Here is a 25,442-nt window from a genome sequence, read left to right as displayed (position 1 = left end):
AACTTTCAGGGGGCACATGAACACCATGGTGAAAGCTTGCCAGGCAGTTGGTACTGCTACAGAAGCAGCAAGTGTCAAATTGGCGAAGGACTTATACAAAGACTTCCTGAACCCAACAGGAAATGTAGACGTGATATTTGATGGCACACGGAAAACGTGTGGCCACAATTCAAATATTGCAGTTGGCTGCATTATAGAACTTGTACACTGGCCTTGTACTGGACCATGTTGTGCTTTCGAGGTACTGTCGTAGGTGCCAAGGGGCACCTGATCCCAGTGATGACGGTTACGGTGACTGGGCTGTGAACCACAAGTGTATGAAAAACATTGACTGCAATGCAGGACGGATGGAGACCGAAGCAGCTATGATTTTATTCAATAGGTCCTTGGAAAAAAATTGGTTGCGGTACACAACCATACTTTCGGATGGTGATAGCCGCACATTTCATGCACTGACCCAGGAAGGCGTGTATGGATATATATCCATCGAAAAGAAGGACTGCCTCAACCATGTCCGGTTGAGAAAAAGAAGGCACAAGGGCAATCTCTTGGTGGAAAAGGCAACCTTACCCAAGAAAAGATAAAAAAGATCACCAATTCCTATGGGTATGCCTTGCGGAGCCATAGCCACGACGTCGCAAGCATGAAAAGGGCAGTGCAAGCCAAGCTGTTGCACCTGACCTCAACAGATGAAGCCCCAGATCACAGTTGTCCTCAAGGAGTTGATTCATGGTGTGCCTTCAATCGAGCTTTGGCAAACCAGGTGAAGCCTCCACCCCACACAAACCCTCTGCCAGGCCATGTTCGCACTGCGCTTGAGCCAGTTTTTGCCAGGCTGGGCGACGAGGCCCTTTTGAAGCGCTGCAAAGATGGCATGACACAGAATGCCATCGAGTGCCTGCACTCTGTCATCTGGAGCCAATGCTCTAAAAACACGCACGACACTTTGCTGGCTGTTCAAAGGGCTGTTGCAAAAGCAATTTCTCGCTTCAATCAAGGGATGGCAGCAACCAGCAGAGCTGTTGCAGCACAGCTTGGTTATAGTCCTGGCAGGTGCCTCATTCGTAGGAGCCTTGAAAAAGATAAACAGAGGCTGTGCAGGTCTGATAAGGGTCACACCGATAGTGAAAAGGTGAAGAAGAAGATGGCCAAGAGGCACAGGCCTAACAAAACCCAAGACTACTGCCCAGGACTTATGTGAATGATTGAAGATTCAGAGACTGTAGCAAGTGACTTTCTGAGCATCTTTTTTTGTGAAGTGCCAATGCCATACATAGATTTTCACAGCCATTACATGAACAGATTCATGTAAATTTGGTGTCATTGTGTTCAGCAATACTAGGCTGCATGCTAAAGCATTAAATTCTTCCATGTGCCAAAACCAGTTTTTTTAATTAAGAAAATACCGTAATGGCCCGTAAGAAAACACACTATGTGCGGTACATTATCTTGCCATATCTTCATGTCTAGAAGAGGTATTTCAAATCTAAATACATATTTGGAATCAGCATTCAAAGATATATCACCATGGCAATTTTCAGCAAGATAGGTTAAGAAATAAAAACAAGTTTTCAAGACCCTCATCCCCCCTTAAAAGGGAACGTGACCTTTGAAAACTGAAAAATCGCAAAACAGTCTATTTTTGGGAGATTACATATTCCTGTAATATGCCTTCCGTAATATCAACGCCTAACTCAGCATAGAAACACTGGAAATTATATAGCAAGCGCCGAAAATTCCCAAACTTCACGCGCGCCATTCCTCTCCCGGCAAACTGGGCGCCGCCATTTTGGTCGTTTTGTTTGTGAATTCTTTCTTTTGCCACTCTCGGCAGCGGCGATGGCAGCACGGTCAAGGCGTGGCTTGCTTCTGATTGGGAGCCTCGCGGCGGCTTTAGTTTCCCGCATTTGAATTCAAGGTTGCGACTGGTTAAAGCGCACGCTCTGCCAGAACGCGGGGGATCGGGCAACTGCTATTAGCTGCTGTGCTCGCTGACGCGAGGCCTCCGCTGGCTGCACCCACGCGTCATCTGCTCCGGCTCTTTGCTCTCGTTGTTGGCTGTCTTTGTACCTTGTGCATTCTGTTCGCCTTTCATCATTTTCACGATCACAGTCTTTACAATCTCTCGCCGTGCACGGTTTCGTGTCAAGCGTAGTCGTTCAGTGCACAGAAGCGAAGGCCAACTACATGCATGCAGCGTTCTAGCATCTGTTACAGTGGAACTTGGAAAATAACAGAAAGTTCTGCCCTGTGACACCTATCCAGAAGTTACCACAATGAATTTCACAATGCCAATACATTAAGTAAATTCTACAGGCCTGGACCCATGTGACCCATATGATGTTCTCCTGTAACTTAGAACCACCGTGCCCAGCTCTATGAAACTTAGTAATTATTCAAATGTCCATGCTATGAGACTACACTAAATCTCAACAAACAAAAAGCGTTCTCTCAACCTTTACTTTTTTGCCTAGTGTGGCTTATCAGATTTTAATGAGGTTTCTTTTATTCCATACCTCAATAAATCTCCGAGGACAAGACAATTTCATTTATTCAAGACATAAAACTGATTTTGGGACTGCACAGCTAGAAGCAGTATGAGAGGGAACACGGGAGCGCGTGGCTTCCGCGCTTTGCAAAGCACTGACACCGGCAGGTGATAAGAACAAAGGCGAATGCAAAGTAAGCTTGGTCGGATGCTTGTGACAGCACTTTGCAAAATGCGAAGGCCACGTGCTCCCGTGTTCCCTTTTATATTGCTTCTAGCTGTACTAAACTTTTTCAGCAAAGTATTTCAGAAAAATGCCTTCATCTTGCCCTGGGGTAACTATCCAAGGATGACTATAATGAATTTCACAGTGCCAGCACGTTTTGTAAATATTCCAGGCCTGTCCTAAGGGACCAATGTAAACCATTCTGATATACTCCTATAATTTGAGAACGAATGAGCCCAGCTCCAAGAGACCTGGTTTGTGCAGTGATCCTACCCAGAAAATTTAATTCAAATATCGAAATAAAAAAGTTGGTGCTCAAGGGTAGCCTTCCCCCTTAAGGGAGCTGATGAGATCTCTATACATATTGCAAGAAACTGAGAAACATGCCTGGAGGGATCTGCTGGATGCAGTGCTGATGTGCTTTGCTGGCTTTTACACAAAATTTCCCTTACTGAGATGTTTGTTTTGTGATTACCAGACACAAGGCAGAAAATTTCGAAACCGAATAATTCAGTTTTTGACGTCACCCTAAAAGCAACTCGCTGCTTATTATATTTTGTCTTATGTGCATCTCATCAACAATTAAGCTGCAAACTATTGACTAATCTGCAGGTAAGACCTCAAGCTCTGTTTCAAGTCTCAAACAAAAGAGACAGAACACTGCACTCTAAGCGTCCAATTTTTATCAGCACAATGTAAAGCTTCCCGTCTTGAGTACTCAATTCAGTAATGATTTCGCCAGAAATGCAGTAGAAAAATTTTAGAGAATTTTTAGATCAGTGCATGCACCCGTTTTTATGTAGTAGTCCGATGCTGGAAACCATGAGTAGAGATCGCGTTTACGACTGCGCGTCGGCAAAAGACAGAAAACTAATGTAATTTCGCCCACCAGACAGTAATTAGATACTGTTTAGTACACATTAACGTCAACTTTAGTTTCTACACCCAACAGTGTTACGGCACAAGAACGTGCGCATCATCGACGGAAGTTTTAGTGAGCCATGGTCATCGCTTAATCTAAAATATTCAAAACACTATGGCACCATCTAGAGACAAACGCTAATAATAAAACAACACGAGCACTCTTCAAAGTATAAAGAACACAGCACTTACGAAAATCAGTGACATTTCCCCAAAATATGGTCACATGTGTTATTACAGTGATAATTACAGCGTTTCACCGCAGGAGGCAACAGCAGTCATGCAACCTACAGTGCCAAATTAAAATTATAAATGTTTGTTTCTTGGATATTGTAGTGCTCGATCTATGCCATATGAAGCAAGATCTTTTAAATTCCACCATATTCCCATTACATATTTTGGTCAGCGTTCTGTCCCTTTAATGAGCATCTAAGTAATGCACTTTCTCTCTAAAAATGGCCCACTTTAATTAGGCTGCTCAAGCATAAAAGCGTGCAGAATAACTTCTCACGTGTTGGGAGATGGGTAATGAAAGCACTACGCTTCCATCCTATTTTGAATACCAGCTTTGCTTCTTCATGAATTGGAAAGCTTTATTCTCTCTTGCACACATACAACTGCCAAATAGCTCTTGTTGCACCATGCACCACATGTTTGCGACATGAGGCTTGGAAACAATGCTATGGGAGAAGATGATGACACCCTGGCCCTTTACTGTTTCTGCAAACATTTCCAAGCACCAAGAAGGAATGGGTCAAGAATATAGCTGGAGCACAATACAGTGTGATGCAGAACAAGGGACAGGCACGTGCAGAGGAGTGCTGAGCCCGAGGAGGCAGCAAGCAGAGGCAGGAAGGGAAAAGTCCCAGGTCGTGTCTGACCTTCCTGGGGCGACATGTCATCCAGCTTGGGGAGTCCCCGGGTACCAGCAAGCTGCGACATCATCTTGGGCAGTTGGGCAAGGGTCACTGATGACTGGGGCAGAAGCATTGTGGGTGTACTGCTGGGAGTGTTTCCCCCACACCCCGGTGGGGAAATATCCATGTCCTGTGTCTGCGCATCTGTAGAGCAAATCCAATGAGCGACCAACCCCTCACCTACGCCTTCGTTTTTCAAACAGTGCATAGCTACAGAGGTTTAACTTGAAGGATGAAAGTCCAACTCTTCACCAATAAATGCCACCAAGCCCAGCAGCCGTCAAATTCCCAAGTTGGATATTTCCACAGGAGGAGGCAAACCTTGCAGCAAGAACCACAACAGGCACTGGCAGCCCCTCAGAATGATCGACAGCTTTTTTCCCCTCTCCTTGGATCACACCTACCACGCTCATCCACACAAAAGAAGAAACTGCCATCCAGTAATGCACCTCCTTCATTTTAGTTAAGGGGGGATGCAGCAAATCACGAAAAATGGCCAATCTGCTTGCATGCCTTGTTTTCAACTATACGCCAACGTTTTCTTGCTGAAATCCACACATGGTCATGTTTCAGCCACTTGTTACTCTCCTATGCTGGCACACTTTCATCAAAAACCGCCAATCTGTAGCAGGTTTAATGGTATGGCCACAGGCATCATTCATCTTCTGTATACTTTGTCCTTGTCAGTTTTGCTACACTTCTAGAACTACAATGCAGACATTTTGTTTGTTAGATGCCGATAGACCTTTGCATCGGGTGAGGTCAAAACACCTCCTCTCTGTTGCAAACCGCTTCCACCGTACTGACGCCAGGCACACACAACAGTGAGCATAACGGTGACGCAAAGGTCTATAGGAAAGCAATCAATGCTGAACCGACCTTCTGCAATACATTCTTCCAAAGCCTATCAAAAGATTAAGGAAAAAAATTAACAGCACAAAACATTGTTCTTTTTTTGTGACAGTAGTGATTATTATTGCTAATATAGTCAAAACATTTATTTTGTAACTATATCAGCAAATTCACTGCTGAAACCTCTGTCCCCCATTAAGCTGGTTTTTTAATGATCTGAAACAGAAATAAAAAGTGTGAAACATTGTTAAACTGCTTGCAGCCCCTCTGAACTCCATCACCAGTCAACCTCACAGTCATCACATCATTGGTCAAAAGGATACTCGCAGAACATGGAAATTTGTGCAAGGCAGATAGGTCCCCTCACTGTGCAGCAGTGCCAGAACAGCGATGCGCGTTGTGGGGATCTCTCCTTTCTTTCCTCAAGTGGAGAGAATAGCACGGAGTACTAAAGTGAGACCCAGATCCCCTGCCTGTTCCAACTCTTGAAGAATGCTTCGCAGCCCACGAATCTCACATGCTCAGCGCAACCTACCCATCACGCTAGGCGAAACCTGGTCGTCAAGCTCTCTTCCTTCTTGCGTGGGAACTTTTCTACCCATTATTTGACTCTCATAGAAATTAACATACCAAATTCATGAAGCAGTCCATTTATAGAGATTAGTGTTGCATCTTTAAACAAATATACAGCTTTAACTCCACAAGTTAGCCCTGTACAACCTTTGGTGCTTCAATGTCTCACACTACTGCTTGTTTTGTATTTAATTTGTATTAAATTCAGTGCTATAACTATTTGGTCTGGTGATAAAGCTACACCATTCATGCTTCATTCAGTCTGGAAAAATGCTTTTTGCACACTCCTAATTTCTCAGACTAAATCGCAAGTTTGTTCATTCTTTGAGGGTCGAATTTTTTAGAAAAAACTTTCCCAAATGGTCAAATTACTTTATTGCGGATTTTGAAAGTTCAATATGAGTGAAGTCAAGGAAAACTTGTAGAAAAATATCAGGAACCGTATTTTGGAGTCAACGATGCTCCACACTGCAAACTAAAGAAACCTCAGGAAACCCAGTAAACAAGGAGAGCAGGAATACCTCCTGAGCTTCGATGATAAACAAGCTAACAGCAGCCCCAATAAAGATGGAAATCGGTTTCGGTGGCCCATGCACCTGGAGTGACCATAAAAATAAAAATCAAGTTGCGCGCCTTCATTGCGATCGGGGGGGGGGGGGGGGGGGGGGGTAACCAAAACCATGCAAGGGCATTGCCGCAGACCGGGCGACACGCTGCAGCTAGGAATCACTTCTATTTATCTTCGCAAGAAGGCAGCGCAATAAATTTCAAGCGCTTCTTGTAAGTCTTAGGAGATGGGACCACCTCCCAGTGAGCATGCATCATCATTAGGGCGCGAAATTTAAAACGGAGAATTGAAACTGTACCGGTACAGCAAAAACCCTCAAAGGGTTAAAAACCCCATATATTGTTAAGAGATTGCAGAGCTACAAATGTTGCAGACCTACAGATAGTGCTCTGTATTTATGTTATCACCACATTCTTTTTGTTCCCCGCTTTTAAAGCCTTCATCCTTTTTTTCTCCTCTCCACCCCTTTTCCCTCCCTTTTTAACCAGAAATGCCACATGTGAAACACTAAAGTAGAGCATCATTAATTTTAGGTATCTAAGACTACATGAAATATTCAATCACATTGGGGGGTTTTCAAGCTCAAACTTCAGTAAAAGCTTGTTAATTTGAACTCCACAGGACCGGAAAAAAGCTCGAATTGCTTGAAGTTCCAGTTATCGAATGGCCTCTTATTTGGCGAAATATTGGTCAATGTTTGCCTGTTCTTTAGGCGAGAATGGTGCACCTGTGATTGCATTCCCATCAGTGCATGCCCGCTGTCAGAAGCATCAAAGCAGAGGGGCTTGCCATATAGAACTTGACGAGAGCAAGAGCTAACGTTATCACTGTGCAGCCAAGAAATGCACTGCGGACGGTGTGGAAACGGAGGGGGAGTGATCATGCGAGTGCGTTCATTATGAAAGTAAATACAGTAGAACCTCGATGATACGAATCTCACGGGGTCGCAGTAAAATTCGTATCATAAAAACGAACGAAAATAAGTATGCAGAAGCATGGGAAAGGCAGTCGCGCAGATCTGCTTACGTCCGAAATAGTGTATTACGGTCGAGAAGTCCCAGCTCGCCACTCACGGCGCACACAACGCGACAGGCAATCGCAACGTCGGCGACGCGCGGGACGCGTGCCTCCGCGGACTTCTCGCAGTGCATATAGCACAAGAGATGGCAACATACCAGCCGCGTGGCACCGCAGACTGCTCGCGATGCGTACAGCGCGACTAGCGGTTGCGAAGTCTACCACGCACAGCCCGTGCGTGCCCGTCGCCGCATACGCCGCCGACTACTACTCACGGCCGCGCGCCGCTGCAAACCTTTCGCAGCGTGGAAAAAGTTCGCGATGCCGGCGACATGCGATCCGCCCACCTCCACGTACTTCTCGCGGTGCATACAGCATGACTGGAGATGGTGACATGCGGGCCGCACGGCGCCGCAAACTGCTCGCGGATAGCGATCATGGAGCCAGCGATGTCCACTCGTGCGCTCCCGCTGCGTATGCCGCTGCCAGCTACGGCGGTTGCGACGTCTGCGGTTTGTCGGCCACGCGCCGCTGAAAGCTTTTTGCGGCGTGAGCCCGACAAAAAATCGCAGCGTCGGCGAGGTGCGGACCACGCGTCACGGCAAACTGCTCGTGATGCGTGCATACAGCGCGGCTGGCGATCGCGGAGTCAACGATGTGCAGGTGGTGCGTAGTGCTCAAGGTTGCGGCCGCTGTTCGCGCATTCGTATCATCTGTTGTGGCGCAAAAGAGTGTTCAGACCATCCAAAATTTTGCACATTGTACACAATGCACTCTGGCCGGGGAATTTCGCGAATTGGTATCATCCTGAAATCCGTATCAACCAGATTCGTATCACCGAGATTTTACTGTACAGTGGAACCTCGATTATACGTCCCCCGGTCATACGACAACCCGTATTTTACGACGAATTTGCGCTGCCCCGGCAAAATCCCCATAGAAACAATGTATCAAAAACCTCGATTATACGACGTAATTTTAAATGAACCCCGCTTCGTATAACAACTGGCTGGTGCCGTCCATCAAAAAAAAAAGTATTCCGCAAATGCAGGCTGGCATACAGGTGCACTGCAGCCAGTCGATAACATGTGCGCATTATTGCTCCACCTATCAAGATACGCGCTCGAACCGCTTCGGACGGCAACCACAGCCTCAACAGTCATTTTATTTTGTTGTTGGAAACCAGCAACCAGCCCTTTAGCGACGAAAATGTGCTGCATTTATGTTAGTAACAAAAAAAAAGACTAAATTTCGGACGTTGGAAATAAAGGACACTTCGCAGGACCCTATAATATAGCATAATGCGCCATTTGTTAAGAGGCAAGGGGGAAGTAAATTTTAGGCCAGCCTAAATTTTACTTCTGAGATACGAAACTGTCACCACTCGACCACCCTGGATCACTCTGCTCGTCACCGATGGTAATCCACTCGTGTAATTATCCGAACGTGATCTGAGTGTTCTGAAGCAAAATAGTTACGGCTGTGATTGAGCGACGTGGTTCACCATGTAGCGAATTCGCAAATCGCTAACCCTCGGAGATAAGCTTCGAATTATCGAAGAAGCTGAAAAGAGAACTAGTGCAACAAAGGCCAGCATTGCTCGCGACCTCAACATTTCAGAGTCGTCGCTGAAAACAATTCTGGCCAAAAAGGAAAGCATTTTACTAAATGCAAGTAAATTTGACGTCAAAAGGCACGCAGCTTGGGTATTTCTGTTGATGGCGCATTGCTTGCGTGCGCAAGGATGTTGCCAATCTGCTGGCGGACGTCGCAGCACTCGAAATAAATCTAATGCGTTGAAGTTGGGCAACGGCGCAGAAGAAAATTACCAATATTTTAAGACGGTAATAAAGATTTTCTTTTTGAAACCAGTTTAAAACAAATGCCTGGGTTTTTCTTTGTTAATTTGATTAGTGTTGGTTGCCACAGGCTTTCAAGGCGCTCATTCGGCGCAAGTCCACGCACCACTGCTGACATTCTTTGATTTTCGATTATATGACACCCGGGTTATACGACGATATCGTGTGGTCCCTTCAAAGTCGTATGATCGAGGTTCCACTGTACGCAGTTGCAAGTCTTCGAGGCCATGCAGAGCACAGATACCGTGCAGCCACCAACCCCTACACCCCGGCACCACCAGCCACCGCACCAATCATGGTGGCAGCTTGGCTTTACCCATTCTTCCATGTTTTCACCTGGTTTTATCTTCTCTCCCATTTTGGAGGTGCGCAGCTTCATAATTGTGCCGCACTATCGCAGGGGCATTCCTCTGGCCACGTGCTAGGTGCCAGGCCGCCCAGAAGCAGCTGCGCATAGTTGAAATTATCCGTGGCAAAACTGACTTGCATTCGAATTAATTTTTTTTTAATACACAGACTTCTCTGGAGCTTGGGCAGACTGAGCAGTGGAGTTGGAATTAACGAGCTTTCACTGTGTTCCAAAGAGAAGCCTAACTAAACAAAGCAAATGTGAAACATCATTCAACCACATGCAGCATAGGGAGTCCTTACTGAACTGTGTTGCTATCATATCACAACTAGAGCGATTTCCTTTATGCAGCAGTGTTTGTACTTGACGGCCAAAAGATATATGAGGCCCTACTGTCGTGAACATCATATGCCCACTGCGGCAGGAGATCAAATGGAGCAGTAATCAGAAGGACGAGATTTTGCAAGGGCATGCAAGGGGAAGCTTTCCCCTCAAAGCACTGCTCTCCTGGTGGTGATCCATACCTTTGCGAGGGTCCACACTGCGCAAAGACCGGCGAGTGTCATTCTGGTGCTTTGCAGACTGTTGGTAAGGCCGTGTTGAGCTAGACACCACAGAGTTGCCAGTGGAATGCTTCTCATTTTCTGCACAGCCAAGCAAAACAAAGAGGCCATCACTTTTACTGCATATGGCTACTGCAGTTTTGATGCAAGAGACACTAAAATTACAATAATAGTTTAAGGGGTTTAACTCAGGCCATGAGAAACTCATCAGTGGAGAGCTCCGAAAATTTCAACCGCCTGGGGTTCTTTAAAGTGCACTGACATTGTACAGCCCACTTGCGTTTCGCCTCCATTGAAAAGCGGCTTCGAGTGCCTCTGCACCAACACAGTAGAGCTAAAATTACAATAAAGACACAGCACCAGGTCTTTAACAGATTAGAGACATTTAGTAGGAGTCACTTCCGGGCTTGCTGTCAAGGCCAGATAATCTACTACAGTAAAGTCTCATTATTCGACCTTCAAAGGACTGAGAAAAATGTTCAAATTATCCGAAATTTTGAAAAACAATGTCGTTAACCGCTGAAAACCATTTCCACCACCCAAATTTTACCTAATGACTGCCTGGAATACGGCTGTCTATGCACTTGAGATGAACACGAAGTAAAAAGACAATTTCAGAGTTCATACAGACTACAGAGAAAAAAGTTCAAGGATACTGAAGGACTTTCAAAGCCCTTCTGGAGGTTTTTCAAGGACTTACAACGCAGCTCTATTAATGTTGAGACATTTTCAAGAAAATACAGCCATTATTTATTGCACTCAATGGCACACCAAACAAAGTTCAATGGACTTCCTTTGTCTCAAACTCTTTTTTTTTAGACTTAATTCTTCGACCTTTGCAGCTTTTCTCAATGAGCAATGTAATTGTGAGGTCATCAGCTGTTTCTGCCTTCTCAGCATTGACATCTGCTGATGCAGTTGACTGATCACGGCTTCGAGAACCTTCCTTTTTTTGTCGAGACTATCATGTTGGTCCTCAGCAAGCGCTTTTTGGACAGCTGAATATGTTCTTGTTCCCATCTCTTCTGGGCTTTCAAGTAATCACTACAGTCGAACCCGGATATATCAAACTTGAAGGGGATCACGAAATAATTCGATATACAGAAATAGACTTGAGGTGCCGCTTACGAGCGTGAAAAATGACACCGTATTTGGCGCGTAACCAACCCATTCACATAATAAACCCACCCCCCTTTCCACTGCCACTGCCACAAAATCATTGGAAAGTGTGATAGCTGTAAATGTCGTTTGAAGCGAACAGTACTAAAAGCCGGTGTCATGATCGCAAGCAGACCGCATGCTTTCGTTAATTCATGGATGCAAGAATGGACGACTCTCACAAAAACAAAAAAAATCTGCCGCTCTTTAAGGGGGGAAATGGGTCTTAGAGCTATTTTTGTTATTTTTCAGCAAACTGTAATAACAATTTACAGCCTTGCTGAATTTTTCATGCTGATTTCAAATACGCACTCATTTTTCCTGTAGCCCAATTAGTTTGCAAGATTATTACTAATCAACTTACTAATCAACTAATTCCAAAGACCTTTATTCTGAAATAATGGGTTGTTGAAAACTTAAAATTAAAGTATGGTTAGGTAGCCAGAAGAGTAAAGAATGAAATGTTGGAAGCAGTTTCCCAATATGTTAATTAGCACTCATTTTGCAGCCATATTAATTTCAGTATACAAAGCGTGTGTAGCAAGTGGGAATAAACTCATCAAAATAATTAATTTTAACCTTCAAAAACAAAAATCTGCTTGCAACATTTCACACAGCATACATTCAGCTTCCCATTACAAAAAGATTTTCCCCTCTACGTGCTTTGGGTGCCGAGATATTGAGGTCGCAAAACTGCAATTGGTTCACAATGCATGTTTTGAGAAAAGAGCAAAAAAAGAAACGGGGGATTATCAGGGTGTCTACCAAACTGATGTTTCCAAATTCCCCGAGTTTTCCAGGTTTTCCCTGAGTGCATCTGTAAAATTCCCTGAGTGACACTTTACTTTGTTTTATGCTAAAACGGGCTGACACAATGCTGTCTGATGCTATCCCTCTCCAGTAAGCTTGTTAAACACAATTTAATCCCATTTGAATAGTAAGGAGAAGCATTTATTTCAGTAAGGGGAAAGTGGGTCTTAAAATAATTTTCTTTATTACTTGTCCAATCTGAATGAAACTTTTCAGTCTTGATCAGTTTTCCATGCTGATTTCAAATCTGTACTTGAATTTTTGATAGCTACATTGGTTCAGGAACAGCTGTAGATTTAAAAAATAATTAAAGGGTACTTCTTACGGGCTTTGTGGCAATTTCACCTTGCCAAACTCAAAAAATAATTGCATTGACTCAATGCCAAGGACATGCTCTAGGGGGTGATGCTTTTTTTAATTTGAAAGCAACTTATAAGCAAGGAAACGGACCAACTCTTACTACATACATTTTTCTCTTATTATCTTTCATTACCACACTAATCTGCAATTAGCACAATTGCACCAGTGCAATATGAATAGCATCACCCCCTAGATCCTTTTTGTATGATTACAGTGATACCTAATTTGTCAACATCACTTAAAGACAACGTAGGAAAAAGCCTCACAAGGCTGAGTGGAGTGCCCAAAAATGTCGAAATGAGAAAAACGCATTTGAAGTTTCAGACAACTGCAACCTTTTCTAGAATGTAGCTACAGGAATGTGAATTACATCAGTGTGGAGATCTGCTCTTCAAGAGAAAGTCTATACTAAATATGTGACAAAATTGCAAAAGCTTGTCATAAAGCCATGTACTAACCCTAAAATCAGCATGAGAAACTACATTTATCCCTTCACATGCCTGTTCTAGTGCCCTACAAGGTAAAGAAATACTTAAAATTGTGCAATAATATGGTATCACCATAATAATAAGCTTTCACAAGGTTTAAGGCCAAAACACAGTGGCATATATGCACCAGGCGCAGAGAAGAATGCAGAGACTTTTGCTGGAGTAAAAGCCTCTATTCGCACTCCACTGCGTACTGCGGCGCGAAATTTCTTCTTCGCCGCACTTATCACGCACCCTGCGAAAAATCCGAGATTTTCCACAGCAGTCACGGCTGAGGAACGCGGACAACGGCGATCACGTGTCAGAAGTGATGAGATAAAGCTGCGAATGGTGACGTCGATGAAGTTGATCAGTATCAACTGAACAGTACAACATATTCATGCCGTCTTGAATGAGTCTGGAAGCGCTCGGTGACGATTCTACGTCGCTGGACACGGCGCATCGGACACAACATGCGACCCTGGCAGCGCGCCGTCACCCTCGTTCTTCAGCGGCGCCTCCCCCGAATGCTCTTTCTTTTTTTTCCTTTTATTTTTTTTATACGCTCTTGACTCGCGTACGTCCAAAAGATCAGTGCCGACTGCGAGAGCGACTGATACGATCACAAGCGGCAGAAAGAAACGTGTGCCGTGACAGCGAACTAAATAAAAAAAGAAAATGGCACCAGTCGTGGTGATCAAGGGGAAGTAAGACATGGACAAGCGCCAAAGCGCTTACTTCCTTCCGTCCTTCGTATACTTTCACGCTATTTTCCATCATGAATGTTAACCAACTCGCCCAACTTTCGGCATTGATCAAGGGGAAGCGCGAGATGCGGGGCTCGCGAGCATGCGGTGTCTATTTAGAAAGGAACTGTCTATCTTAAAACACAACAAAACAAGGGGAGGCCGGTGGCCATTGAACAGTGCATGTGCGAAACGTAGAACCGTAGGAAGCGCTTGCTCTGCCGTCGGCCACAGCTCAGGGGGAAGAGTCTGCTTTCAGCGCGCTTCGAAATTCGAAACGCCGCAACGCTTTATGCTGCCTTGCTGGGATGGTCCATTTGGCACAACGCTGGAGGCCGGCAGTCGCAGAGGGAAGGACGCGTAATGCCTAGTGTACAATCTTTCAACACCATCCCGCTTTGTTTACACGAGCCAGCACTATTGCGACTTTAGTTCCCTTTAAGTAGAACTGCTGCTAAATTTCCCTGATATAGGCTTGAATTTTTCCCTAGTTTTTCCAGATTATCCAGATTCCCTGAGAATTCCCGGTTGGTAGACACCCTGGATTGTTTAACAGACATTTCCTGGTGCAATGTACAGATTTACAATTTAAAATGGCTAGAAACCTTTAGGGATGTAGTCTCTTTGCTTTCCAACGTCCAAGTGTCACCTCTCATTTTGATTTGTAGTTGCAGCACGTTCAATTGTCACTTTTTCGGCTGCGCAAGTCGCATGCAGGCAGCGTTTTTTTTTTTTCCCCACAAACGTCGTTTTCCCTCGTTCTCCCATCAAGACCGCAGTGAGAAACGTTCATTGCGGGGAAAAAATGTCATTTGGAGCTGTTTGCTGCTTCCCAGTGCTCTGCAGAAGAATGGGCACACCCTTGCGCTTCGCTTTATCGCGTTTTTCCCCTCTCCCGAACACCCCGGCTGCATTGGCTGCGTCTGCTCTGTACCGGCCGCTGCCCTAGACCAGCCGTCGCCGAGCTGTTCCCTCTCATTCCTTCTGCGCGTGGCTTGAAAACGTCCCGCAGCAAAAGGCTGAGGGTGATGCGATATTCTTTGGGGAAGGCGCACCTTCCAGTGCGTGGTTTGGAGTTCGATATATCAAACGACCGGTGAAATTGAGTTCGATATACGACACAGCTTTCCTATACTTTTACATAGAATTTTCAATGGGATATTCCGAGAATTCGATATAACGAAAATTCGAATTATCCGGGTTCAACTGTATAATGATGTCTTGCAGCTATTAGTACAGCTTTCCCCAAATCCTTTGTGATGACAATCTTAAAAATACCACCAGCTTTTTTCCACTGCATCGCACACAATTTGTTGTGAGATGTAAGACAAACATTTCAAGTTATCGATGCAGATTGTCAGTTGACACTGAACAACAGTTGCTTGACCACAGCTCAACACAAGCAATAATTTAATATGAAATAATTTTACAATCTTCCAAAGTTCTGCATAAGCACTAAACTGCAAAGCTCACTAACAGCTCGGTGCACTCTGCAAGTACTGTGTCTCGCTGCTAGTCTGTCGATCTCCCTGCTGCTATGAGTGCTTCCAACACTTTCTTGAGGCCTGCAGCTTGGAACCTCAAGGGGTTCTCAAGGACTTTCTTCATCCCTGCGACTAGGAACTGCTTGCATTCCATCCTAAACTGAAATGCATCTTTTGCACTTGCTTTGCACTTCTTCCCAAATTGTTCGAGTGGCGCATCATTTTTCGGGTCCTGTACAACAACTTGCAGCAAGCCAGTAATTCCTGTAGCTGAAGAGGACGTCGAACACTTGATAAACTTTGTCATCAACTTCCTGATAGAAGAAACAACATGGTCTGTCCGGTACTCTGTCAAAGGCTTTAGTACGGCAGCAATACTATGAGAAAAGTTCAGCTTTGCCACTACTACAGTCAACGACCGATTTTTCGGACACCCAATTTTTCGGACATGCTGGATTATTCGGACTTTTTCCCGGCCCCAGGACATACCTTATAAAGTCAATGTATTACGCTGCTCAAAATTTCGGACACTCTAAGGAGGGCTATTCGATTTTTCGGACATTCCAAGTGTCAGCCGGGCCAACTGTCACACACTTTGTGCGGTGTCGCCGCCATCTTGTTTGTTTACTTTTTCCTTCGATAGCCTCAAAACCGGTGCCGGCCTTGCATGCCGCTCCTTAGCCAAACACGCTGAATTGAGGCTATAATATTTGCCTAGCAGCTTCCGTTTCCGGGACAACAACACTGCCAGAGTGCTTTTTTTTTTTTTATTTCTTTTAGCGTGATCGCTTCTACTGCCTGTTCCTCTGTGTGTTTGCCGTGTAGGCCTAGCCGTGGTCATGCTGATGCGAGAACTACGTTCTGTCGCTACTGCGGCTCGCATTTTATTGAATCGGCCTCAGTTCTGCTTCCGGATTTTATAAGATTTTTTTTTTTTTTCGTGCGACGCGACAGCGAGAAGGCACTCAACGGAGTCGGTGTTGTGATTCAGTGTTTGGTGGTTGTGGTGTGCCTCGACAGTGGGAAAACCTACTCTGTCGATTTGCTTGAAGCACTTAGTACCCTCGCTGATGCGTGGAAGTCTGTAGCACCCACAATGCTGCGCAATTGCTTCTGCGACGCGGGATTTGTGCTGAATGACGAGTCGGCTGCCTTGGACGAGGAGAGCGTCGTCGAGCAGTTGTCAGGCAGTGAGCAGTTCATTCACGACCTTCGCACTGCTGGTGTCGAAATTCCATCGGCCGTCTCGTTTTCAAAGTTCACAAACGTGGACCACCAGTTGGAACTGTGCTCTGGTCTCATAGATACAGGAATTATTCGCTAAGTGCTTATGGAGTCTGAGAGCGAGGACGATGATGACTCACCTGCAGCAGCGCAGCCAACGCAAGCTGAGCTGATGCAAGTGAAATTCAGGTGGACCTGTTAGCACGGAAGCGGAGCGTGGTGCAGAAAAGCATTCATGACTTTTTCCGGCCTCAAAGTGAATAATAGGCAATAAATTGAGCTTTTTTAGTGCACATTTGTTTTTTCAGACTGCCCGATTTTTCGGACATTTTCGTGGTCCGTTGAGAGTCCGAAAAATCGGTCGTCGACTGTAGTGTGTCCCAGCTGAAAAGACAAGGCTCACTTTCTTCTTCCTTGCAGATTCTACCTATTTCTGCACATCATTCCAAAGTTCCAAAGATTCTATATATTTGTGCACATCATTCCAAAGTTCCCGACCTCTTTAAATGACAGGCCCATTTCTCAACCCAGCGATGTGCAATATATTTGCCTGCCCATTGACTGTTGAAAAATTCTGTCTCTAGCTGGGCATATTCAAACAGTGCACACAGACTAGACAGAAAGGTGTCCCCAATTACTTGCTGTGATGCCTGCTTTATAGGCACTGTGGGTTGTGTGGAGGCTGCAAGTGCCAAAGAGTTTTCCTGCAGGTGGCATTGGAACACTTTGAAGAACTTGAGGTTCACATTAGGTCCATCCATTGGGAGTTGAAGGATCTTCGCCAGTGGGAAAAGTTCCCGTGCACTCACTCAACAGTTTCTCTCGGACGTAGTCAGCCGCTGAATGCCCCCTAAACACAGATGTGTAGTATCTCGCGACCACTTTTTTCGCGAGTCCCAAAATCTTATGTGTACATCCATTTGCTTCTCTTGCAGGCACTTGTTCGCACACACGTTGAAAAGTATGAGAGCCTTTGCACCGGTCTATATCTCGCTATAAAAATTACAGACCAATCAACTTACTGTCTGTTACGTACAGTCGACTCCCGTTAATACGAAGTTCACGGGGACGCCAAAAAACTTCCAATTAAACAAACTTCCAATTAAGCAGGAGGCACCAAAAAAATTCTCTTTATTTGCAGTGAAATCACGTCAGCTCACGAGAAATAGTCCGTAACCTTTCGCTGCTTCTGCTTAGTGAATCGTGCAGCAGAGAGCATGTTTTGCAGACTATAGATATGCTTAAAAGCTTCCGCCGAGTTACTTTCTGCAGCGAAAAAGCGCTCCACAACACCGAGGCCCACCGCTGCATCGGCAGCCCTTGGTTGCGGCTCATCTTCGATGTCGTCGTCCACGTCACTCTCATCAAGAGATTCGCTGGGCCGAACAATCTGCAGAATTTCACCGTCCGTAAGGGCTCCGCACGTTTCGACTTCACTGTCCGCAGCGACGAAGTCTTCGAAGGGAACGTCACCCAGAGCAGCACCAAAATCGGCGCCGTCGAGCTCGCCTGTTTGTTCTTCCCCCGATGCAGTACAAGGAGAGGCATCTTCCGAAGCAGCTGCCACAAAGCCGCAAACCCTGAAGCAGTTCGCAACCGTCTCTTTTCTGACGCGATCCCACGCTCGCGCTAGCATGTGAATGGCGCTAAGCAAACTCACCTCGTACTGTGAGGAGTTGTCCATGCACAAAATCATGCGCTCAAGCAGGTGCTTCCTGTAGAGGACCTTCACATTTTTTATTATGCCCTGGTCCATGGGCTGCAGGACAGAAGTTGTATTCGTAGGCAAGAAAGCAAGGCGTATAGCGTTCGAGGTCGGCACATTCATGTGCGCACTACACTGGTCCACAAGAAAGAGCACTTTCCGGTTGGACGACACAAATTTTCGATCCAGCTTCATCAGCCAATCTTTGAATAACTCTGAGGTCATCCAGGCCTTTCTATTCGACGCGTAGTCAACAGGAAGTGTCTTCACACCTTTGAAGCACCTTGGTTTGGCAGCCTTCCCCACCACAAGCAGGCGACATTTTTCTGTGCCAGTCATATTGGCCGCGAGAAGCACAGACACCCTCTCCTTGCTCCGTTTGCCCCCGGCACAGTGGTCGGCTTTAAAGGTCAATGTCTTCTCGGGCAGAAGCCGGTAAAAGAGAGCAGTCTCGTCTGCATTAAATATGTTCTCCGGTTCGTACTCGGCCAAGTACTCGGGGAGCTTCTCCTCTTTCCAGGTCGAGCATGTTTCCGCGTTTACAGACACCCTCTCACCGCAGATGCTCTTAAACACCAGGTCGTGGCGATCCTTAAATCGTGTGAGCCATCCATCAGACGAGGCAAACTCTTCAATCCCCAACATTGTTGCGAGTGATTGGGCTTTCGCTGCGACGATCTCACCGCTGAGAGGAAGTTTGTTATTTCGCGCTTCCCTAATCCATACCAGCAGGGCCTTTTCAAGCTCTGGATGGGCGCCTGTGCGCATTCGTTTCCGCGACATCTTGAATGTGTCGTGCTCAAACGCATCCAGGATATAACGTTTGTTCTTGATAAAGTTGGAAAGGGTGTTAGGCTTAATGCCATACTTCCGAGCGATGTCTTGCTTGGCGGTGCCTCCCTTTTCAACTTCTCTCAAAATCTCGACTTTCGTCGCCAAGTCAAGCGTGCGATAATTTCCACGAGTCGTCATGACTGGTAGAACCGCTGCGTGCGAAGTCAAAACAACAGTCCAAATTGCACTCGACGAGATCCTCCTTGGCGTGGAACCAACCGCGGAACGAACGAGAGAGAGACTGGTCGCAGCTAAGAAATGAGCCTAGTGACGCTGTCGCGACGCGACTTGTCAGCACGCGCTAAGCCTAATCTCACCACTTTTTTAGCGGCGTTGTGGGTGCTTACGATGGCATCGGTGTATCTTGTTCGTTTCAAAGCGGCGGTGCTGACAACCATGATAATATCAAAATGGCGGTCGTCGTGATTCTCAATTGAAAAATAACTTCTAATTAAACGATACTCTAAGCTTTTCAACTTCGAATTATTGAGCGATATTTCCATAGAATTACATATAAAACAGTCGGGACCACCACATCTCTTCTAATTAACTGAAAATTCCAATTAAGCGGCTTCGAATTATCGGGAGTCGACACGTATAAGGTATTTACTAAGGTAATCACTAATAGAATCAGGACAACCTTAGACTGCCACCAAGCAAAGGATCAAGCAGGTTTTCGAAAACGGTACTCTACTATCCATCATATCCATACCATCAATCAGGTGATAGAAAAATGCTCGGAATATAAACAGCCCTTATACATATCATTCATTGATTACGAAAAAGCATTTGACTAAGTTGAAACATCGGCAGTGATGCAGGCATTGCGAAATCAGGGGGTAGACGAGCCGTACGTGAAAGTGCTGGAATATATATATATATAGTGTCTGCATAGCAACCATAGTTCTGCACAAAGAAAGTAACAAAATTCCCATAAGGAAAGGTGTTAGGCAAGGAGACACAATCTCCCCAGTACTATTCACAGCTTGCTTAGAGGAAGTATTCAGAGACTTGGAATGGGAGCAGTTAGGGATAAGGGTAGATGGAGAATACCTCAGTAATCTGCGATTTGCTGATGACATTGCCTTGCTAAGCAACTCGGGGGATGAACTGCAAATAATGATTCTGCCGTTATCGTTTCCCGCGTGGCAGCAGTTTGCAAGCCATGTGCGTGGGTGTGCTCATTCTTTTGCCGAGCTATCTCTTTCCTTCAGCACGCGCTACGCATGCGCCAAGCCAGCTCAGCCCGTTTTCAGACAGACGTCGGACGCTTTAGCGTGTGTTGCGAACCCCCTGCGCGCGGCAGTGACGTGGCTCTCTCTGTCTCTGTCTTTTTTTTTTTTGCGAGAGTCATTCATTTTTATCGGTGTGCTGTACTCGCGGCGTAGCGTAAGATATGGCAGCTGCAGACGTTAAGAAGCGGCAGGGCTGTTTTTTTTTTTTTTTTTGGCGGGAGTCGTTTACCCTTGCATGTATGAATCAACGAAAGCACACGGTTTAGAAGTTCGTTTAGAAAGTCTCATTTTACGAAACGGGTTGTGTTGCTTTTATGGCGCATAAGCTGCTAATGCAATAATGTCGAAGGCTTAAGGGGAGACACGGCTCTTTGAGGCCGAAAAATCGCCAAAAATTCGGTTTTCTGCACTATTTTTTTCTGGAATCTGGAGGTTCTGAAGAACCCATTCCTGAAATATTATAGTCCTCTGACTAGTATTTATTGCGTTATTAGATTTTAAAGTCAGTAACATGACAATTTTCGCTCATAAAACGACCTCAAGATTAGTCGAATTCAACCTCACGCCCCGCGGCAACGGCGCAGCGCAGCGCGGCCATCTTGGTATCGTTCGAAAGCTGCACTCTTCTATTTTCCGTTCCTAGCGGGAAACAGTTCTCCGTCTGGCAACAGTGGAGCTAGACCGCCGCAAAAAAATACTAAAATCTCGCACGCTATTGGTGTTCTTGCATCACGTGGGACAAATCCTGCTTTCCGATTGGACGCCGGCAGCATCGTCTGCTACACAAAGACGATGCTGCTCCGATCGTTCGCTATCTTGCATTTCGCCGCATTTCGACCGCATTTCTCCGTCACGATGGCTGGTGGAAAACGGAAATTTCGAACGGCGCACGCTTTCGGCAAAAAACGAAGACGGCGGCCTCGGACGTGTGAGGAGCCATCGGAACCGCCAGCAGCAGCAGCGACGACCACCTCGACGAGGCAGTGCAGTGCGTCAGAAGGGTCGTTGGCATGCGCGGCGGCGACGCCCGACGCGGTGCCGAAAACAGTGCGCGTCGATACGCCACTTCTTTCCGATGCACAAAAAGCGGCAATCGATCTCCACGCACAAGAAGAACAGCGAAGGCTTTCTTCTATGTCTGCGACCCGCCGCAAGCGCCTTGTGGGGGACTTCAACGAAAGGCCGGGAGACGAGACGCCGGGAGTCGGGACGCCATTCACCGTTCTAAGCCTCGCAGCCGTGAACGAACTCCTCCAGCATGCGCAGTGTAAGCAGTGCGGTAGCCCTGTGACGCTTTCGAAGACGGGTCGGGAGTACGGAATAGCTGCCAGGCTTGTTTTAACCTGTGATTATTGCGGTGAACTTGATGCGCAATGGAGCTCGCCGAGAGCAGGTGGGAATGAGACCTGCAACCCTTTCGAAGTGAATGTGCTCGCTACTCGTGCAGTGATGAGCACAGGGAACGGGCAGACAGTTTTAAATGACATTTTTTCTTCACTGAACGTCTCACGACGTGGTTTGCACCTGAAAACCTTCCAGAAGAACGTGAAGAAAATACTTAACCCTGCCGCGCTGAACGCTGCCGCGCATGTGATGAGCGAGTGCGCCGATGCCGTGAAATCGGTGTACAGCGAGTTAAACTTCGGAAACCCCGGCAATATTGCGGTTTCATATGATGGAACGTGGCTGACAAGGGGCCACTCCTCGCACATCTGCGTAGGCACAGTAATTGAGCTGTTTACCGGGTATGTGCTCGATTATGTGGTGCTTTCAAACTTTTGTTTGGGATGCCAGCTGGGCCCGAAAGAAGATGACCCTCACTATGAGCAGTGGCGAGCTGACCACCAGTGCCAAAAAAATAGTTTGAGCAAGCCTGGGCAAATGGAAGTGGAGGCTGCACGAATACTGTTTGGGCGATCACTGCAAAAGCATGGCCTGCACTATACAACGATGTTGTGCGACGGCGATAGCCGAGCTTTTAACAGCCTGCACGAAGAAAAGGTATATGGTTTTGTGGAAATCGAAAAAGAAGACTGCATTAACCATATTCACAAACGCATGGGCACTGCTCTGAGAAATCTCCTGCAAAAGCATAAGGGAGATAGCCAGAAAAGTCTCGGTGGAAAGGGCAAGCTCACAGGGGATCTTATTGCAAAATTATCCACCTACTATGGGCGGGCTCTGAAGGCGAACCAGGGCAACATTGATGACATGAAGAATGCTGTTCTTGCAACGTATCATCATGTGACCTCGACAGATGCAAGGTCGAATCATTCGCTCTGTCCAAAAGGGGAAGACAGCTGGTGCATCCACAACAAGGCTGTGGCGAAGGAGGAGCCAGCACCAAAGCATCGATACAACCTCCCAGACTATGTCGCTGAGGCATTGCTACCTATATACATACGCCTCTCTGACAAGAAACTACTTTAGCGTTGCCAGAGAGGCAAAACGCAAAATGCAAATGAGTGCCTACACTCTGTGATATGGTCACTCATACCCAAAACCAAGCATGCCTCTCTCTACCTCACCTCACGACCCTCACCTCTACCCAGATTCAATGCTGGGAAAGAGCATGCCACTGAGGCTATCCTTAAAGAATTGCACGTGAATCGAAGCAGCACATTGGTACAAAGATGTGCCGAGAAGGACCAGCGCCGGCTGACTGCATCGGACAGGAAGCATGCAGGTGCTGAAAACTTCCGGAGTGCCATGAAAAGGAAGCAAGGGAAAACTGTTGATAGTGATTATGTTCCTGGAGGCTTATGACACAGTTTGCAATGAAGTACAAGCCTTGATTTGCAGCAAATAAACTCCGGCCTTGTTTTCAAACTTTTCTTGTTTTCTCAAAATGGATTTTTTAACCACTCCACATACTGTTGCCCAAGATATCTCCAGATGTGGTGGTCAGATTGGAACAATTCTTGTTGTATTTTGAAGCTTATGAATTGTTCTCTGCAATAAGATCTAAAAAGCATAACAATTCCTCTTTGAAATTTAATTAAATTAGTAAGTTATTTGTTGAAATTTTCCCAATTTTTGATGGATGTATTTGGCAAGTCTATAACTTCTATGCCAGGGAGGCCAAAATTATAAGAATGGTATGGTTGCACACTCTGGCTCTTGCAGAACACACAGATATCAAATTTGAATCATTTTTTGACCAGGAACTTATTAAAAACTTGAGCACAATGATTAGTCATTAATTAACGAATATTTCAAAATTGACACAAGATAGATAAAAACAGATTGCATATTTGTGTTCAGCATACAAAAATACATCAGGCATACATTTTTCATCTATGTGCAACAAAAACTAACAAAATTAGTTTAAAGAGCAGTGTCTCCCCTTAAGGTTTTAAGGGGGGACACGGGTCTTTCGGACCAAAAAATCACGAAAAAATCACTTTTTAGAAAATGTGATTTGCGAAATCAGTAGCTCTTTATCTACCTATCTGTTAAGTTTTTTATCTCTAGGGTCGGTATTTTAGTCACAATGCCAATTTATATAATCGATGTCGCCCAAATTTGGGCCGAAAACGACCCCCAAAACAACCATTTTCCGCGAGGTGTAGCTCCCACTTTGTGCGCGGCACCGTAGCCATCTTGGTCTCATTCGAAAGAGCCGCCATTCGTCTTCAAATTGCCGCCTCTGCTGTTTACATTCGCCCATTGGTCGCATAAAAATAGCAAAAAAGAAAACGTGGCATTTGCAATCCCATTGCCTTTCGGGGTGCACGTGACGATAAGGCGTCACCGCATTGGTGGAGCTGGATGACGGCGTCTGCTCGGCGTGCCCGAGCCGCGGGGAGACGGCGGAGACGTGACGCCAGCCGCGCTTGGTTCAGAACCGCGAGGTGCGTTCACAGCAAGAATTTGTGAAAAAAGTGAAAAAAATTGTTGAATAATCATCTCAAGAGATGCCCTGCCCCGGCTGTGCGCGCTCAGCCCGACGAAAATTGTGCGCCGAACGATCGTGTGTACGAGCCTGAAGTAGGCCTAGCGTGTTCCCCAGCACGGGAGACTGCTACTGCCAGCGGTCGCACCCGCCGCGACAGTGATAACAGGCCGCAGATGAGCAGAAAGATAACAGGAATAGCTTGAACTCGCGCCAACTCCAGCAACGAAACTGTAGACGGATTGTTTTCGTGACGATGACGGCAGCGCGGCGGACAGTCCGCTTGGCGAGGCGGAGTTCACGATCGTCAGATCTAAACAGTTTGCCGAGATTGGCGAAGCGTAAAACATACGGCGGCGATATTGGCATTTAAAAAAGTGAACGGGGATAAGAAATCACCGTCAAACTTATTCTCCAATGCGTAAACTGCAGGACACGTCTTCGTAGAACTCGCCGCGCGTTTGCGCCGATCGGACCTCGTTCATAGTCTTTAGTGAATGCACTTGCTTCCAGTGCAACGCAGAGCCCTGGGAAGCAGCAAACAGCTCCAAATTACATTTCTTTTCCGCAATAAACGTTCCTCACCGCGGTCTTGATGCGAGGACGTAGCAAAAAGACGTACGCAAAAAAAAAAAAAAAAAACGCTGCCTGCATGTGACTCGCACAGCCGAAAAAGTGACAACTGAATGTGCTGTAACTGCAAATCGAAATGAAAGAGGCGACACTTGGACGTTGGAAAGCAAAGAAACAACATTCCTGGAGGTTTATAGACACTTTAAACTGTAAATGTGTACACTGCACCAGTGAATGTCTTTTAAATAATGCCCTGTTTCTTTTTTCTCTTTTCTCAAAAAATGCATTGTCGACCACTAGCAGTTGTGCGGCCTTAATATCTCGGCACCTATTGCTGATAGAGTAATAATTTCTTTTTCAACATGAAGCCAAATATGTGGAGCACGCAATGTTGCAAGTAGACTTTTTAATTTCTTGTTCAAAATTTTTAAAATGGCTTTTTTTTGTGACCATTATATGCTATATTCTGACCTTTGAACTTTGTTAGGCAATAAAACAAGAAATAATTGCTTAATCAAAAAACTGCTTGCAACATTGTGTTCCTCATTCTTTCTAGTGTCCAGCAATGTGTTCATCTGAAATTTATCTTCAGCGATCATTTTGTAATTGTTCTTGTAA

General features: G+C 45.8%; 1 protein-coding gene and 1 pseudogene across 2 annotated transcripts in view; one reads left to right on the top strand and one right to left on the bottom strand.

The window, feature by feature from the left end:
- Positions 1-25,442, bottom strand: part of wcy (WW domain-containing adapter protein with coiled-coil wacky) — a 235,541-nt gene that overhangs the window by 80,397 nt on the left and 129,702 nt on the right. Inside the window, exons 8-9 of one of the 2 annotated variants that reach the window (XM_084591603.1) lie at positions 10,295-10,414; positions 4,517-4,696 (exon numbers count right to left, since the gene is read on the bottom strand). In XM_084591603.1, coding sequence (XP_084447729.1) covers positions 4,517-4,696; positions 10,295-10,414 — 300 coding nt within the window. The remainder of the gene's footprint in view (positions 1-4,516; positions 4,697-10,294; positions 10,415-25,442) is intronic. The other variant, XM_084591604.1, reaches the window with a different exon arrangement.
- LOC146206836 (uncharacterized) lies at positions 21,806-23,122 on the top strand (annotated as a pseudogene).

This window comes from Amblyomma maculatum, chromosome 1 (genome assembly GCF_055883805.1).
Source record: "Amblyomma maculatum isolate TAMU_Amacu chromosome 1, ASM5588380v1, whole genome shotgun sequence".
Taxonomy (NCBI): Eukaryota; Metazoa; Arthropoda; class Arachnida; order Ixodida; family Ixodidae; genus Amblyomma; species Amblyomma maculatum.
This window is presented reverse-complemented; position numbering and strand designations above follow the sequence as displayed.